Source organism: Lygodium microphyllum, chromosome 8 (genome assembly GCF_053477565.2).
Source record: "Lygodium microphyllum isolate KBCC chromosome 8, Lygodium_microphyllum_v1.1.10, whole genome shotgun sequence".
Classification (NCBI taxonomy): Eukaryota; Viridiplantae; Streptophyta; class Polypodiopsida; order Schizaeales; family Lygodiaceae; genus Lygodium; species Lygodium microphyllum.
This window is the reverse complement of record NC_141142.1, coordinates 42,183,938-42,198,884: the sequence shown is the minus strand read 5'-3', so window position 1 is coordinate 42,198,884 and position 14,947 is coordinate 42,183,938. Positions and strand designations below refer to the sequence as shown.

The 14,947-nt window shown below is 35.7% G+C and overlaps 1 protein-coding gene across 1 annotated transcript; it reads right to left on the bottom strand.

The window, feature by feature from the left end:
• Nucleotides 1-4,638: 4,638 nt before the first annotated feature.
• LOC148032209 (small heat shock protein, chloroplastic-like) lies at nt 4,639-7,643 on the bottom strand. Its single transcript, XM_087684051.1, has 3 exons — nt 7,544-7,643; nt 7,138-7,430; nt 4,639-5,277 (listed from the first exon to the last, which is right to left on the bottom strand). The coding sequence occupies exons 2-3, from the start codon at nt 7,394-7,396 to the stop codon at nt 4,862-4,864; spliced, it is 675 nt and encodes a 224-aa protein (XP_087540177.1). The 5' UTR covers nt 7,397-7,430; nt 7,544-7,643; the 3' UTR covers nt 4,639-4,861.
• Between the last annotated feature and the right edge of the window lie 7,304 nt (nt 7,644-14,947).

Sequence of the window (14,947 nt, the reverse complement as noted above, 5' to 3'; positions counted from 1 at the left end):
TAATGCACCAAGAACACATGACCGATCTTATTCTAGACTATAGATAAAAATTGCTTAGAGTACATAAATATGTATGGCTTTCACTTTAGAGAGAAACCCCTTTAAATGCATCATAGTTTTCAATGAATGTTACAAAGTACAAGCATCCATGGGTTGAAAGCATCATCATAGGACCATTAACTATCACTACATATAATATGTAGTTTTGTAGTTGCCCTAATTGAACCATCCTTAGGGAAGACAACATGTCACACTTTTCTAAGAATACAGTCTTCACATATGTTTTTAAAAGGACCTTGCAAATGGGGTAAATTAGATAACATGTCTTGTTTTGGCAAGACATATTGAAGAACCTTGTTGAAGTATTCAACACTTATGTGCCACAAATTAGTGTAGTAATATATGCATGAGGAAAAGCCCTCTCATAAAGATCCATATTGTCTACAATATAATGTTTTGAAGAAACAATAATGTCATCGTTTGCATGATCATGAGTCATACATCTATTATCCATAATCATAGCTACAAAATTAACTTATATAATTCTACAGATTTAGGACATGTGCTTTTTTGTGCTTGATACATAAACACTAGTGAGAAACTAAGTGCAACATCATTTGATACTATTATCTGCACTTTACCAACACCTTGAACAAGATATGAGGTGTTTCTAATACACTAAATAGTACCTTTCTATGAGGGCATCTCCAAGGGGAAAAACAACTCCTTGAGGAGTGTATTCTTGCTAACACCACTGTGAAAACACCAAACATCTGATAAAAAGTTTTCATACACTAGAAGGATCATAAGGGCAATGTGTGGTGAGTACATGGACCATGAACATAATGCCAAGAATCCTTCTTTTCACAACCAAATGTGATGCATCAACTACCAAAGGCTATTCATTTTTCTTCCTCTCCCGAGTCTACAACTTTTGACAGTCCTTGATAATATGACCTTCATGTTTGCAATAGCTTCTTAATACTTGTAGTGACATTCCATAGCCTTTTGGCAACTAATCACATCTTCATCATATAATAGTGTAGTGGATAGTTGTTCACATCAAGATTTTCAACAGCTATCAATATATTAAAAATAATCATTGTTCCCAAAGATTTTAATATCTAAAATGCAATGGCAAATTTCTTAAGATATAGCTACAGAGTATCCCCAATTTATAGAAGCTAGAATCTTACTTCCACCATGGGAATGACTATTGTATGTTATACTCATATTGCAAAAGTAAAAAAATGTGTGGAGTATAGAGAAAATTGTACATTGAGTAAAAAGAGCAAGTTGCTAAAGCTGGAAGCTCTAAACATGTCTTAGGTATAGAAAATTTTCATCGAATGCAGCAATAAAATTGAACAACAATATGTACTAGTGCGTCCAAGGAGTTACAAAAAGTGTGTAAAATTTTCTTGCAACTATATAACTTGAAAACACACATTTTTAATGGAGCGGACTAGAGAAGAGTAGTTTTCACACCTCCTTGCAACCTAATTACACCTTGAATGGTGTAACAATTGAAGTCATTTGTAATTATGTCAAAGGGACTTGTAGATGGGGTAGAATAGAAGCTTTGATAACAATTCTTAGAGACGATATAAAAACTTTGAAGTGTCAGAATAAACAAGAATGGAGGAAAACTGGATAAGCAAGATGAAGCTCAAAAATCTACTATCAAAACATAACTAAAAGAAGACAAAGACAAAAAATAACTCCATTATACTAAAATGGACTAGGATGTGGTGACAAGCCTAGAGGGAAAAAACATCTTAATGATGAAAGAACCTAGGTGATTTTAAATGTCTCCATGCATTATCATCATAGTAGTATACACTACATCTTTTCAATGTCACCTATGCTTGAATCACCTCATGAAAAACAAGAGAAAGGAGCACACAAGTAAATAGACATTTGAGTGTACCTTCACGTTGTCGGAGCGTTTGGGGTCGAAAGTCTAGCGCGGGGATAAGAGACAGCAGGGTGAAGGGATATTTAGGGAGAGGAGGAGACAGAAGAGAAGGGGTTGAAATAAAGAAATAGAAGATGCAAAAGAATACTCACAGAGTTGAAGCCTGTCAGTTTATTTCTACATTATGAGAAGACAAATCTCTTGTAGAAAAAAACGTACATAAAATAATACCTTCCTCTATGCTGCTCAGACCACCAATCTGATGCTTCCATTGGCTCCAAAAGGGGGGTAAATTACTAGAACACTTGGCTAGAATTCTGCCAGATCACTCCTTCATAGTGCTGTTCACTGCCTGAAGACAATGATCGCACACCACTGCGTGATTTCACCAATCCTTATTTTTACATAAAATCTTCTCAAATGGCTAAAAGCTACCTACTTTCTTTTACATGTCATCCTATTCTAGAAGTTGTCTATAGTTTTTAGCTTTTTACAAGAGATAATATCTAAAATATCAAAAATTGACTAAACTTGTCCAAAAATCTAATGTTTTTGAACTATCCACACTATGGACACTGACACTAATGTCTAAAATGGCATTGGCTCTCTAGATCAATAAGAAAGCAGCACTCTAGAGTTTTTCACATTGTGACTACGTAGTGGCACAACAACGTTACTTACGATGTTATGAAGAGAAGGTATTCACTTAGAAAAAGAGGAATAGTAATGGTTGGCCTAAGTCGTTGAGAAAAGGATACAACTTGTAAGATTCTTTAAAATTTTGAGTAGAAATTCAAAATAGGAATGATTGAAATTCAAGATATCCCTTTGAATAAGTAGAAACCCAAAACAGCTGAGATGGTCGATGATTGGTTAACCTAATTTAAAATATACTTGTGCAAGTTTGACACAATTTAGAACCAAAAAGTATAAGAGAAAATTCTAGACTTATGTAGAATACTAGTATAATTCTATGCTATTGGAAATATTTTAACTTCATAGTTCTTCGAAAGTGCTACAAACTCTATTGAGTTCTTATCCTCCTTGGAGAACTTTGAGAACTATTCTTTACTTACATGTAAGTCTTAATGGTAATTCCTAACTTGTTGAAAATTCTTTGAAAGTGATGAGAACTTTATTAAGGTCTTATCCTCTTTGGACAACTTTGAGAAGTACACCACAATGGGTTGATAGATGAAAACATGCTTGGCCTTTTCTTGGATGGCAACTACTTGTGACTATTCTCTCCATTGAAAAAGTTCAATCTTGTCGATGAACTAAGCTTTTCAAATGATTCTAGCCCTTTTGTCTCCATTTCAATTCCATATTTGTTCTATCTTGACTAGCACAACAGTTGAAGCCTTAACTAATTTTCTTTCTCAAATCGAGCCTACTTCCAACTTTCTCCAATACATTACCATTGTTGTTTGTAAAAACTTTAAGACATGGGCCAAGTCTTTGGAATGTTTTTGATGATGGATGATGACCACTCTTCCTTCTTATTACTAAGAGCTAGAGCCATCTGCTTTCCCTTAGCATTTGTTAATGTAAATATATTTTGATTGGAGTATCTACGACAAAACTCCTCAAAACTCCAACAAATTAGGGCCTCAAATATCTCATCACCATTGAACTCCCTTTACTTGAATCATATTGCTCCACTAGAATATTTTATTAAAAGAAATGAAGTCCTTAAGAAACATAGGGAATGATGACCTTGAAAACATATTGTTTGAGATAAAGAATTCTCTTCATTTCTCTTTTTCTCATTTGACAAGATTTGATTAGTTCTTGCCAAGATCCCTATGTTTTAAGCAATAGAAGAACACTCAATCTAAACTAACCTTGATTTATGATTTATTCTCAACATTATTACCTACAATTATTTAAATCACATTCTCTTTAGCTAGGATAAAATCAACCTTCTTGGGTTTCAAAATTTCCAACCCAACCCACATCTTTTCTACTAATATTGATTAAGGTATAATAGGCTTCTTAGGTTTGCTACCATGAATCCTCCTCTACCAAGAGCTTTTGCTAAAAGGAAGAACATATGCATCATATATCGTAAGAAGGGATCTCATGATTAATAAGTATAACTCTTCCAACAAAGAACAACAAAGCTTCGCTCAACATTGCATTTAGGTGTCAATCCTTGATTGCAAACAACCATATTTTTGCTTCATATTGATAGTAGATCCTAGCAAATAGGCTACATATATGCATACAATAACGACACGCCATTAACAATCAAATGGGTTGCCAAGCAAGTTTTAGTTGGGGGGTGAATCTAATATTCCACTTTTCAAGTGTTATTTTGAGACTTTAATGTGTTCTAATCTTCAAGCTCTCATTATATTTTATAAGTCAATTATTTTCTACATTCCACTATGAGTAGTTTGATAATGTGTTGTATTTAATCCTTGGGTAATCTTCTCATATACAAATTGACTACTTCTTTTTCCAAATATGAAAAGATCAAGCATTGTATAATGGTTCATATGACTAACATTTTCACATTCTCCTTACCTTGCAATATTTGAAAAGACATTCCTTACACATGCTAGGAGTTTGATATGAGTTTGATATAGATATTATCCGTGTAAGAGTATTATATGTTTTACTAGAAGTTCCACCTTCTCCACAATTATAAGCATCTAAACGTTCTAGCATTCAATTTGAATGTTTGGCACATTTCTTGGATATATAATTTGATTCACTTGTATCATGCATTATGGAGAGACTAAGAGAAAAACACGTTATGTACATATATTTCGTGAGTATAGGTATGAAATCCATCTTCATACACATCAAGGTTTCATTTTAGCTACATGATTGTCAGTTTGGAAACTTCTGCTTCAAGGCACACAAATAGATTACAAAAGTAACAAAAGCAACATACCCAACTCACAATACATAGACTTTGAGTTCTCTTTTCTTCCCTCATTCTAGTTTTACATCCACACTGTTTTTGTCCTTCTTCACTTTTGGAATTTCCACTTCTAACACTCCATTACTTAGTTTGGCTTTCAGCTTAGTTGTCTCAACATTATTAGGAAGAGCTATTCTTGTATTGTAGCTTCCACAACTACTTCTTTCCCACTTATCTTGCTCTTTTTCTTCAACCTTATGTTCAGCCTTCACAACCAAGACATTGTCGTCTAGTTGCACCTTCACCTCCTCCTTATCAAACCCTGGTATGTCTAAACGTAGGTAGAAGTGTTCCTCATCCTCAACGATATCCCATGGCATACGAATAGATAATCTTGAGGGTTCAAAGAATGATGGCTTTGTAAATAGCCTATCCATTGTTTCCAACATTTGTCTCATAGTAGTCAAGGCAAATGGGTCCCAATAATCTGTAAAGACCAAATATGGGTTTGGGGTTTAGGTGGTACATATTGCTTAACATCATAGACAATTTTTTGAGTCCGAAAAGACACAATATACATGAAGTGCAAATTTCATAAAAAAGTGAATATACATGCAAGAAAATGGCATTTGTAGTCCCTACTAACGTAACTAATAAGGTTCTTGTCAAGCAATTTGATGCGAGGCGCTTAGAATATGTTTCATCTTGTATTGTTAATATGATATAGATTGATACGTACATAAGTAGATTATTTACATCTTCAACAATCAAGGATGCATAAATGAAAAGCTTCTAAAGCAAATAAGATGCCACATTTTTACTTCAAGAATATCAACTAACCAGTAAAAGCAATAAGAGGCATCATTATTTTCCCTTTCACCTCAAGGATCCTAACCATTGGTACAACGGCTTGTCCTTATGGGCAATGCTGATACAATCAATATACTTGATAGGATTTAGTTCATGCTCAAAGATTTAATTATATGATCAAAAACTTGCAGAACACAAATGATAGAGTATTCGGCTAGTGATTAAAAAAACTGTTGTCATTGTAAGGGTTTGTCAAAAAATGGTACTAGTTTTTCAAAAAATAAGCTTTTTGGGAGTAAAATGGTGGGAGAAGGCAAAGAATAAAAAAAGATATAAGAAGAACATGATGAAGAGGAAAAGGTTGAAAAAGGATGCAATTACTCTTTTAAAAATGTCAATTGAAGAATAACTTGGAATTAAGAAAATACAACAAGGCTATGTCCTTGCCTTAAAGGCTAACAAGGAACCTATTTTACCTTTTTTGATCATGCCAAAAAGACAACACATTAACATCACACCTTGTCAAGTGAGCTAAAGTCATTTATGTTAACCATAACTTTTAAAGGTTAGTGAGTGGGGTGAAATTCTACGATTGGTTAACACTTGAGTGTAAGAAGATTTAAACTCTTTGCCCTCTTCTTTTGAACTTAAATGATACCGTATTTTCGCATATTTATCTACTTTTTTATTTCATTAATCATTTTTAAATGTGTATTTTTGCATAGATTTAACCATTTAAGAGGCTTCATGTCATTATTACACTCACTTGGTATCCTTATTGGTCTTATTTCATCTTGTTGGTCACTTTCTTTACTTTACCATCACAAAAGACATCTATGGAAACCAATAGAAAATCACTTACTCTCCAACAAATATAAAAAATGGAATCAATACGATAGAATTACCTCAAAACTAAATGGAATCAATACAATAGAATTACCTCAAAACTTTGAAACGATAGAACCTTATCTTAGAAGATCTCAATGTTTCCATTTGTTGGAGAGTCAAGAACTATTTTCTCCTAAACTTTACTTCTTTTTTTGGGTTGTAACGGTAGCCAAAATACAATTAAATTTTAAAATGATAAAACATTCTCTTCAAAAGCTTAAGGTTCTAATTTGCTTCGCTCAAAAAACCGATTTGCCATGAGCACTAACCTCCATTATTTTATGAAAAGAGTCACCTTATATCTCCTTATGCCATTCTTACCTCTAAAAGAGAGTCTCGGTTCCTTATGTTGTTCTTACCTCTACCACGAGCTAGGGCCAATCTTTACCTCTTGTTTGGAAAGGGCAATTAGGGTTGCTATATCCAAGTGTACTAATTACATACAACTATTATGATACTTTAATTACATGCAGGTATGATCATGCTTTGATTATATTAAAGGGCCATTTGGCTTGTTATGTTCAAGTATTAATTGTATACAAGTAGTATCAAGCTTTAATTATATTGAAGTTAAGGTATTAATTAAGGAACGCTGATTAACTATACTCAAGTATTAATTCCCTTGAACTAATCATCAGGGGAACGTTACCAAGGAGGCGGGTGGTGAGGGACTGTGGTTGTGGTGGCGGGGGCTGCGCCGTCTGGACTTGCAATGCGCGGTCAGAGCAGCTGCCCTTGTCCTGAGCGGTCGCCATGGCCATAGCTCGCCTGAGAATCGAAGAGGCAGTAGCAGGAGCTACAAAAGCAGCAGGCGTCCTCAGGCGACAAGTAGAAGGCACGGCCGCCCCCCGACTGATCATGCCTCTCGACGGGTTGAGCAGCATGGCAGCTCCCTGTGCGCACGCCATCTCTCTCTGTGTCTGTGATCGATTGCTCCTCCGCCTGCAAACCCATACATATATCCAGAGCAAGACATCATAATTAGCGCTAGCATAAAAGCATGGAAGTAAGCAATATGCTGTGCAGTCCCTGCACCATCTCAGAATATTGCTTACTTAGGCTGTAATCCTTCAGATGGTGTATGACGATAGACTGCTATTTCCTCTCTTCTGATACGCTTCGCATGAGCAGGCCTTTAAGAAGGCACGGGGCAGCGTCATCGAATGAGAAAGAATGTAGCGCCTTCTGGAAGGGTTTGGAAAGGTGGCGAGCGCCGACCGAGAGAGAGAGAGAGAGAGAGAGAGAGAGAGAGCGCGCAAATACCTCTCATCTCATCTGCTTTACCTTTCTAGAATTCAACAATATTTGTCCTCCTCTCTATTTTATTACACGTTCAATTTATTATGTTTTCATTGCATCTATTATGTTTTATAGCTTTTAGTTTTCAATTTAAGAATCGCTTTGCTTTCAACTCTTTTGATCGTGTTATTCGCCAATAAAAGAGAGAGAGGCGAGGCAAGACACCAGCACTAATTCGAATTTAATTAATCAAAATGACTATTTTTAACGATTAGTTTATTATAAATCCGTCCTCGCTAAAATTGCTCAAATGTTATGCTCTTTGCTTTCCATCGAACACTGAATGTTGTGAGGCACTTGTGTTATAAGCCTCGCACTCGTAGTGCGCTTGTGTTATAAGCCTTGTACTCATTTGGCACCATGTCATTTGGAAGCATCACAACAGAGAAGATCAAGATCATCGACGACAATAAAGAGTTGAGTCGGAGCAGCATCGCACATGCTTGCTTATCATGGTAGTTAGGCAGCAATAAAGAGTCGTGTGGGGCAATGGAGTACCTGATGTGCAACAACTCGTCAATAGCAAGTAGATTGTATTAGCGCATGTATTAACACCATTATTTAAACATATTTAGCACACACACAAAAGTTAATTTAGTTAGTAGAGGGAGTGTGTGTATGTGTGCGTTACATTTGTTAGTTTTATATTAGTTAATTGGTAGTATTAGTTAGTAGTTAATTAGTAGTGAAATGAAAGGAAAAGAAAATGATCTTTTGAATCTATGGAAAAATAAAAGCATAACAATTTTTCAAATGTACTAAAAAATGAAACCGTATTTCTTTTGAACAAACAGTATATTTTGAATGGATGGGGGAATATCACCTTCTCCCATAATTATTTAAATATGAAGAGACCTGTGCCAACTCTTCGACGTGGTACATAGCATGTTTTTTCATTTCATTTAGTTTTTGAAGTATTGTTAATGTCTATTCTCACATGTAAAAGAGATAAACTAGCTTTTTTATTTTTTAAAAAATATATGATTACAAAATATAACATGTTATTTTCATGAACAAGCGTAGTGTAGTTGAATGATAAAAATGTATTGTTCTCATCAACATCAATGGACGCTACGCAAAAACAAAGTCACAAGGCATCCTTTAGGACTTCTAGAAAAAGGAAAACTATGGCTTGTAGAAAAACATCATTAAAACCCTTTGTTGCAACTTGGTACGACATAGATAAATTGAATCATCTTGGGCAACAGAATGTGAAAACATCATTGGAACACTAACAATGTGAACATCGTGTGGTATCATTCACAATGCAACATCATGCTGTCATCTCGTAAAAGAACAATGTATTTACAGAAGAAATACAAGTAATAAATGGCTTTGTCAAAGCACTATTCTCATCATTGCATGCCAACAGTAGTGAATCAATATGATAATAATGAAATATCGACCATGTCTTGTGAACAAAGACAGAAACAAATACGTGGTCTCACTGCTACCAGACTACACAAAACAAATTCTCAATGCAAAACCATTACAACTTCATCTCTTGAGCATCATTGATACATTTATCTCGATTCCCAAAATGACAATAACAATTGCGAATGGAACCTTGGACTGTTGATCAATTCTCGACAACCCTCTAGTCTCTTGGAATGATACATCAATTTCACATCCATCTACTAGAATTGACTTGACTACATCTGATATTGCAAATGTGTTTGCTTTCAATATGCTACATAATCCACTGATCCAAAAGTACATGGCTATAGGAGAACATCCACATCCAAGGACAGGGCTTTGCATCCTCAACAGAGGTAATCCATCGAAAGGATTGTAGAGCTCCATCATGAAAGCTTTCCATTCGACCCAATGCTCCAAGTAGAACACAAGAATGAAAGAGATTATAGTTTACTCGACAATATAGCTAAGCCAAGCCGACGATATAGGCATTCCAAAGACCTGATCAACAAGAGTTCACATGCATTATATTACGGAATAATAAGCATCTTGTAGAAAGAATAGCAACCTTTAGGATGGATGGCTTGCCTACAAGAAGCTCACCCTCCCTATATATCACTTTGAAAAATGCAGTGTTTTTGTTTTTATTCCCACTTGGTCATGGCGCCTATGATGGCAACATCTATCTAAGTGAATACATCAAGATACGGGCATCAACCATGTTCTCTATATACACCTTACACAAGCCTTACATCTTGATTATATACTAGCTAAAATAAGCTATCTTGATTGCAAACAACACAAGTACAACTTGCCTATAAAGGGATGTTGACAACTGCAGGCTCGCAAATAAGAATAGTTTCAATGAGGAGGTCATCAAGCACATCCTCCACTATTGTGTTGCCACTTCAATACCTCTTCAATACTGGGATCCCCATCTTGGCACCGGTGTAATTTGAAGGACCTTATCAGAATGGTTGATGTATGAGGCATGCCTCATTTCTTCTTTACATTCACCTACAAACGAGGTCACCAGCTCAAGATGGGCCAAGATCAATAAGTTGGAATGCATTGCAAAGGAGTTTAATCTTGAATTCTCATGGAAAGACTACCCCATCGAGTGTGCCATCCTCTTCCACATTTAGTTCTGCCTTTTCTTCAACAACCGATATATTCTTGGCAGAGCTAGTGCATTGGGCATGTCCATCACCATGTCATTAGGTATGAGAACCAACATAGGGACTATATCAAGTGCCAACTCCATGGTCTCGTGGTGGGCAATGAGGAATACCTCAAACTGTTCATCAGGAACTACATGCAAAGAAACTTCCTCGCCTCAGACCAAACCCACCAACTAATGAACATGATCATTCAAAAGATCCCTTTCATCAAAGACAACACCCACTGACATTCACAGTACCTCCAACAGATTATGACTACGTAAGTAGCATTGCATCAATATGAATAAAGATGTTACAACTCACAAAAGAGTTCCGAACAGTTCTTAAGATAGTACTCTAATAACAGAACAATAAGCTATCTACAACCACCTCATCGATGCGACATACGGCCTACACATCATCAAGGGCACACCACGTAGTGGAAAGAGCTTCCTCATACATTACTACAGTTACAACCTCATTGCTAAGAATAAGAGTGCAGTGCTGACAGTAAGCATATAACTAGCTACAACTAGACCATGCAACCTATCTAGCACAGTCCACTACTAGTTCAAGATACTAGTATGTGAACAGTAATATCTAGTATAGTTGTAAGAGATGGACAAATACTACATTGCAATAGGAGAAGATGATGCAATCATTATCGATGAGATGTGGGCTAACAAGGACAATGTTTGATATAATAGTGCACCAAATAGTGAGTGTTTGCCGAGGCTCGCTGCTTAGTCCATTCAGCAAGAAGCTCGTGATACTATTTGGTGATCTTGCACGATTATCACCTATCTACAAACAACCATCAAACCGAGTTCTGCGAACAATGCCTTAGTGCATGATCAACAAGAAGGATGTCCTAGATTTTATCAACAAAAAAACAACAATCATATGCACACACAAGGAAGATATTCACAACTACAACAAGCAGATTCTACACAAATACTACACAATCCAATAGATCCACACTGTCAAAGTTTAGACGATAAATGCAAATGATGAGCCAGCATTGCAAACCTAGCTACATGATAAGAACTTCCATGAGACTGAGGAGATAGCAATTGGGGTGACTACAATGATAATCGAGAACATTAACCTTACCATAGGTGCAACAAATGGTGCGATGTGTAAGATCAACCATATTGACACATCAAACGACAAAATGATATCAGGAATCTAGCTCATGATCCAATCAATGAGCCAACATCTCACCCTATGGTGCAGATAGCACCAACACAAGGCACTGAATAGCAAGTGGTACCATAAATCCACATTCTCATTGACACTCGCATATACAATCACTCGTCACAAATCGCAAGGAGCTACAGTCAACCAAAAAAGCACTTATACATAGAAGCAGTGTATTAATACTTAGACTAGTCTATATAATGCTCTCCCGCATGACCAAAAGAAGAAATTTGTGTATCAATATCGGCCTTCTAAACCCATCTACCTTTTCTCTAACACCTTTCTTGACACCATGACTCAAGTAGAGAAACACACAGCTCAATAAAAAACAAACAAAGATTAAACACAACACATTCCATCACACAACAATCTCATACATTTCTTGTAGAAAGTAATAAAGCAATCTTCTAAACCTTCTTTCAAATGTTTTTTGTTAATATACTTATGTTTTTCCTAACTTTCTTCTACTACTAATAGATTTATTAACATACTAATGTGCTTTCCTCATTTTCTCTTTTACCGATACACATCACCTATCAAGGCAAAGATAACTCTACACAATCCAAAAGGTACCTAGTATGTATAAAAATACAAATATATTACTTCACCTAGCCATATTGACCTATGCATGCAAATATTCCAGCTATACAGTCAAAACCATAGAAACACCCAACACCAAATCAAGAATCATCCCTGCAAATACATAGAATCGCAAGAATGTAATGACAAACTAGATGAGAATAGCAACTGTTGCTGAGAAAAAGCCATTAACATACATCAATGGCTTTGCAATGTACAATGACTTCCAAAAGCTAATGGCCACATCCACTCAAAATCTTGACAATGAACACCGTATTGCATCATATGACAAGATCGCAATTGGTACACAATCTCCTACAAACTTTGCAACCTTCATTTTTACTTGAACAACAATGCTAACTCATATGCACTTAACATGCAAGACTTCTCAAAGTCGATAGACTTGAACTTGAGTACAAAGACTCAGTTGACAATCCACTACGAAAAAACACGGCCCAAGCACTTCTGGACACAAGAACAAACGACATTAGAACATACCCAATTGAGTTGCTGCACTAGAGATTTAACATCTCACTCAACCAGTGGTAGAAGCCACAAAAAAAGAAGGCAAGGATATACTAAAACATTACATGAAAAAGAACCACTATAATCATGGTTGTGACAAACCTACAATAATGATCGAGAAGGACACATACCTATTGAGCAAAGAGTCTACACTTAGAAACACAGCTCCAACTCCGATCCATTCAACAACATGATCTAGGTAACAGATAAGCTCTCAAACATTTTAAAAAAACAAAACTAACTAACAATATCAACTTTTCTCACAGAAATGTAGTGCTCATGATGATCAACTCGAACTATATTACTATACATATTCTTCTTTCGAGATTCTCCATGTATTTAAACAATGGTACATCTTATCTACAAACATACTTCACTTTAAAACACCTCACGTGTCTAAACACCGTCAATAAAACTGCTACATAATAAACATGCAAGAATTGCATATGGAACTTGATACTCCTTTACTTAGCTGAACATATAAACCTAGTTATTTTATTTTATTCTATTGAAAGGAGGAAAGAGAGTAAGAAATAGAAGAAGGAAGAGAGAGCGAGTATCAAAAGTGGGCAAATGGGACTCTCTCACTTTGCATCCATCAACCATGAAGTTGCCATCAAGCTCACCAATGCACTATGAGACTTGTCCTCTTTCACGAATATATCCTACATAGGTACATATTCTCTTTACCCCCCAACCCCCTAGAGAGGGGTCATTATTCATTCTATTTGCTTCTCAAAGACAGCCTAAGAGTTTTCAATAAACAAGTGCACACTATTGCATGAAAGAGTATTCCTCGATTTTTTTCTTCCCATGAGATAGAGAGAGCACCTTTTTCTTTAATCTTCTAAAATAAACTCTTCTTTCTTGAAAAGCAAGATATCCACACATCTCAAGGCTAAGTAAACCACTTAACTCAAGTTAATAGTGGGGTAAGGTAGAGAAGCCAATACAATGCCATCATGTTTCAACCTTGTCAGAAAATGTCCATGGTCAATCTTTTTACCTTTTGCTACTATGACAAGGGTTGTGAAGATGGAGGGAAGCAGTAAATTGTTCTCACCTCAATTGATGAAGGCTACAATCGACCTACTTCATTAAAAAAATTAGTCACACTGTTGAGCCAGAAGATGGATGAAATCAACATTCTCAGCAAACAGATCACACATTGTCGTTCAATTTTCCCTCTAATCAAATCTTGAGAAACTTGTATAAAAGCGTCAATGTATTGGGGCTTCATCTATAATTGTTTGGGGGGATTGTAACTCTATTGGTCCCCATACCTTAATTTTTTTGGGACCTATGCCACCTTGTTACCACACCATTGTATAAGCATATGCCCTAAAGGGCAATGCTAACAAATTGGCAACATGAAAGTAGTAATCAATGACAACTCTTCAATCTCAAGGATATAGAACCAAATAAAGTTCCAAGGTGCCTTGGCTACCTAACTAGTCTAGGCATAGGGTAAAAGGGCAAACTAAAGAACATCTAATGAAAAAGTTTTTTTTTTGGAGAGGAGGAGAAGGGGTTTCACATTTTCCAATTCTTTAGAGATTTGAATATATAAGCATATAGGCGATATCAAGAGGAAGTGAATAAGTCTAATATTGAATTTTGTATATTTAAATATCTTACATCATTTAAAAAAACAATTTTGAGAGCTTGTGGTACACTTGAGAGCCAGTAATGTAATACTTTTTAGCAAATCAATGAGTGACACCTAACAAATTCTTAGTATATTCCATTTTATTTGTCACATTTCTTGCCCCAAGTTGTTTGCTTTTGCACACCCGTTTCACAATTGGCCCCCTTACCCTAACTATGAGACCCTAAATATGAGACAAAGGTTCCAATGGCTTTTGAGAAATCGAAGCTAAAATTTGAGAAGTCGAAGCTAAAATTTGAAAAAAATGAAAGGACGGTTAACTCTTGATGATTGGAAATTTGATCATAGTCAAGCGCATTTTTAAGTCCATGATTGTTTTTTTTTAAACTACAAAAGATCTAAATTGATATTGCTATCAACTAATATATATAACTTCACCTTTAGGATATCACAAGGGTATCAAAAAAGAGGGGACACCCATTCACTTATAGACTTGCTTTGCCCAAGAGCCTATGAAACCTTGAAGACATGGCCTCCCTTATTAAGCCTCCTAAGTAAGACCAACACTTTATAAGCTATCTTACTAATAAAACCTATGTTTTTAGACACACACCCTTACTTATAGTAACCACATTTATGTTACTCTAAATAGCTTTAATAGTAACAACCCT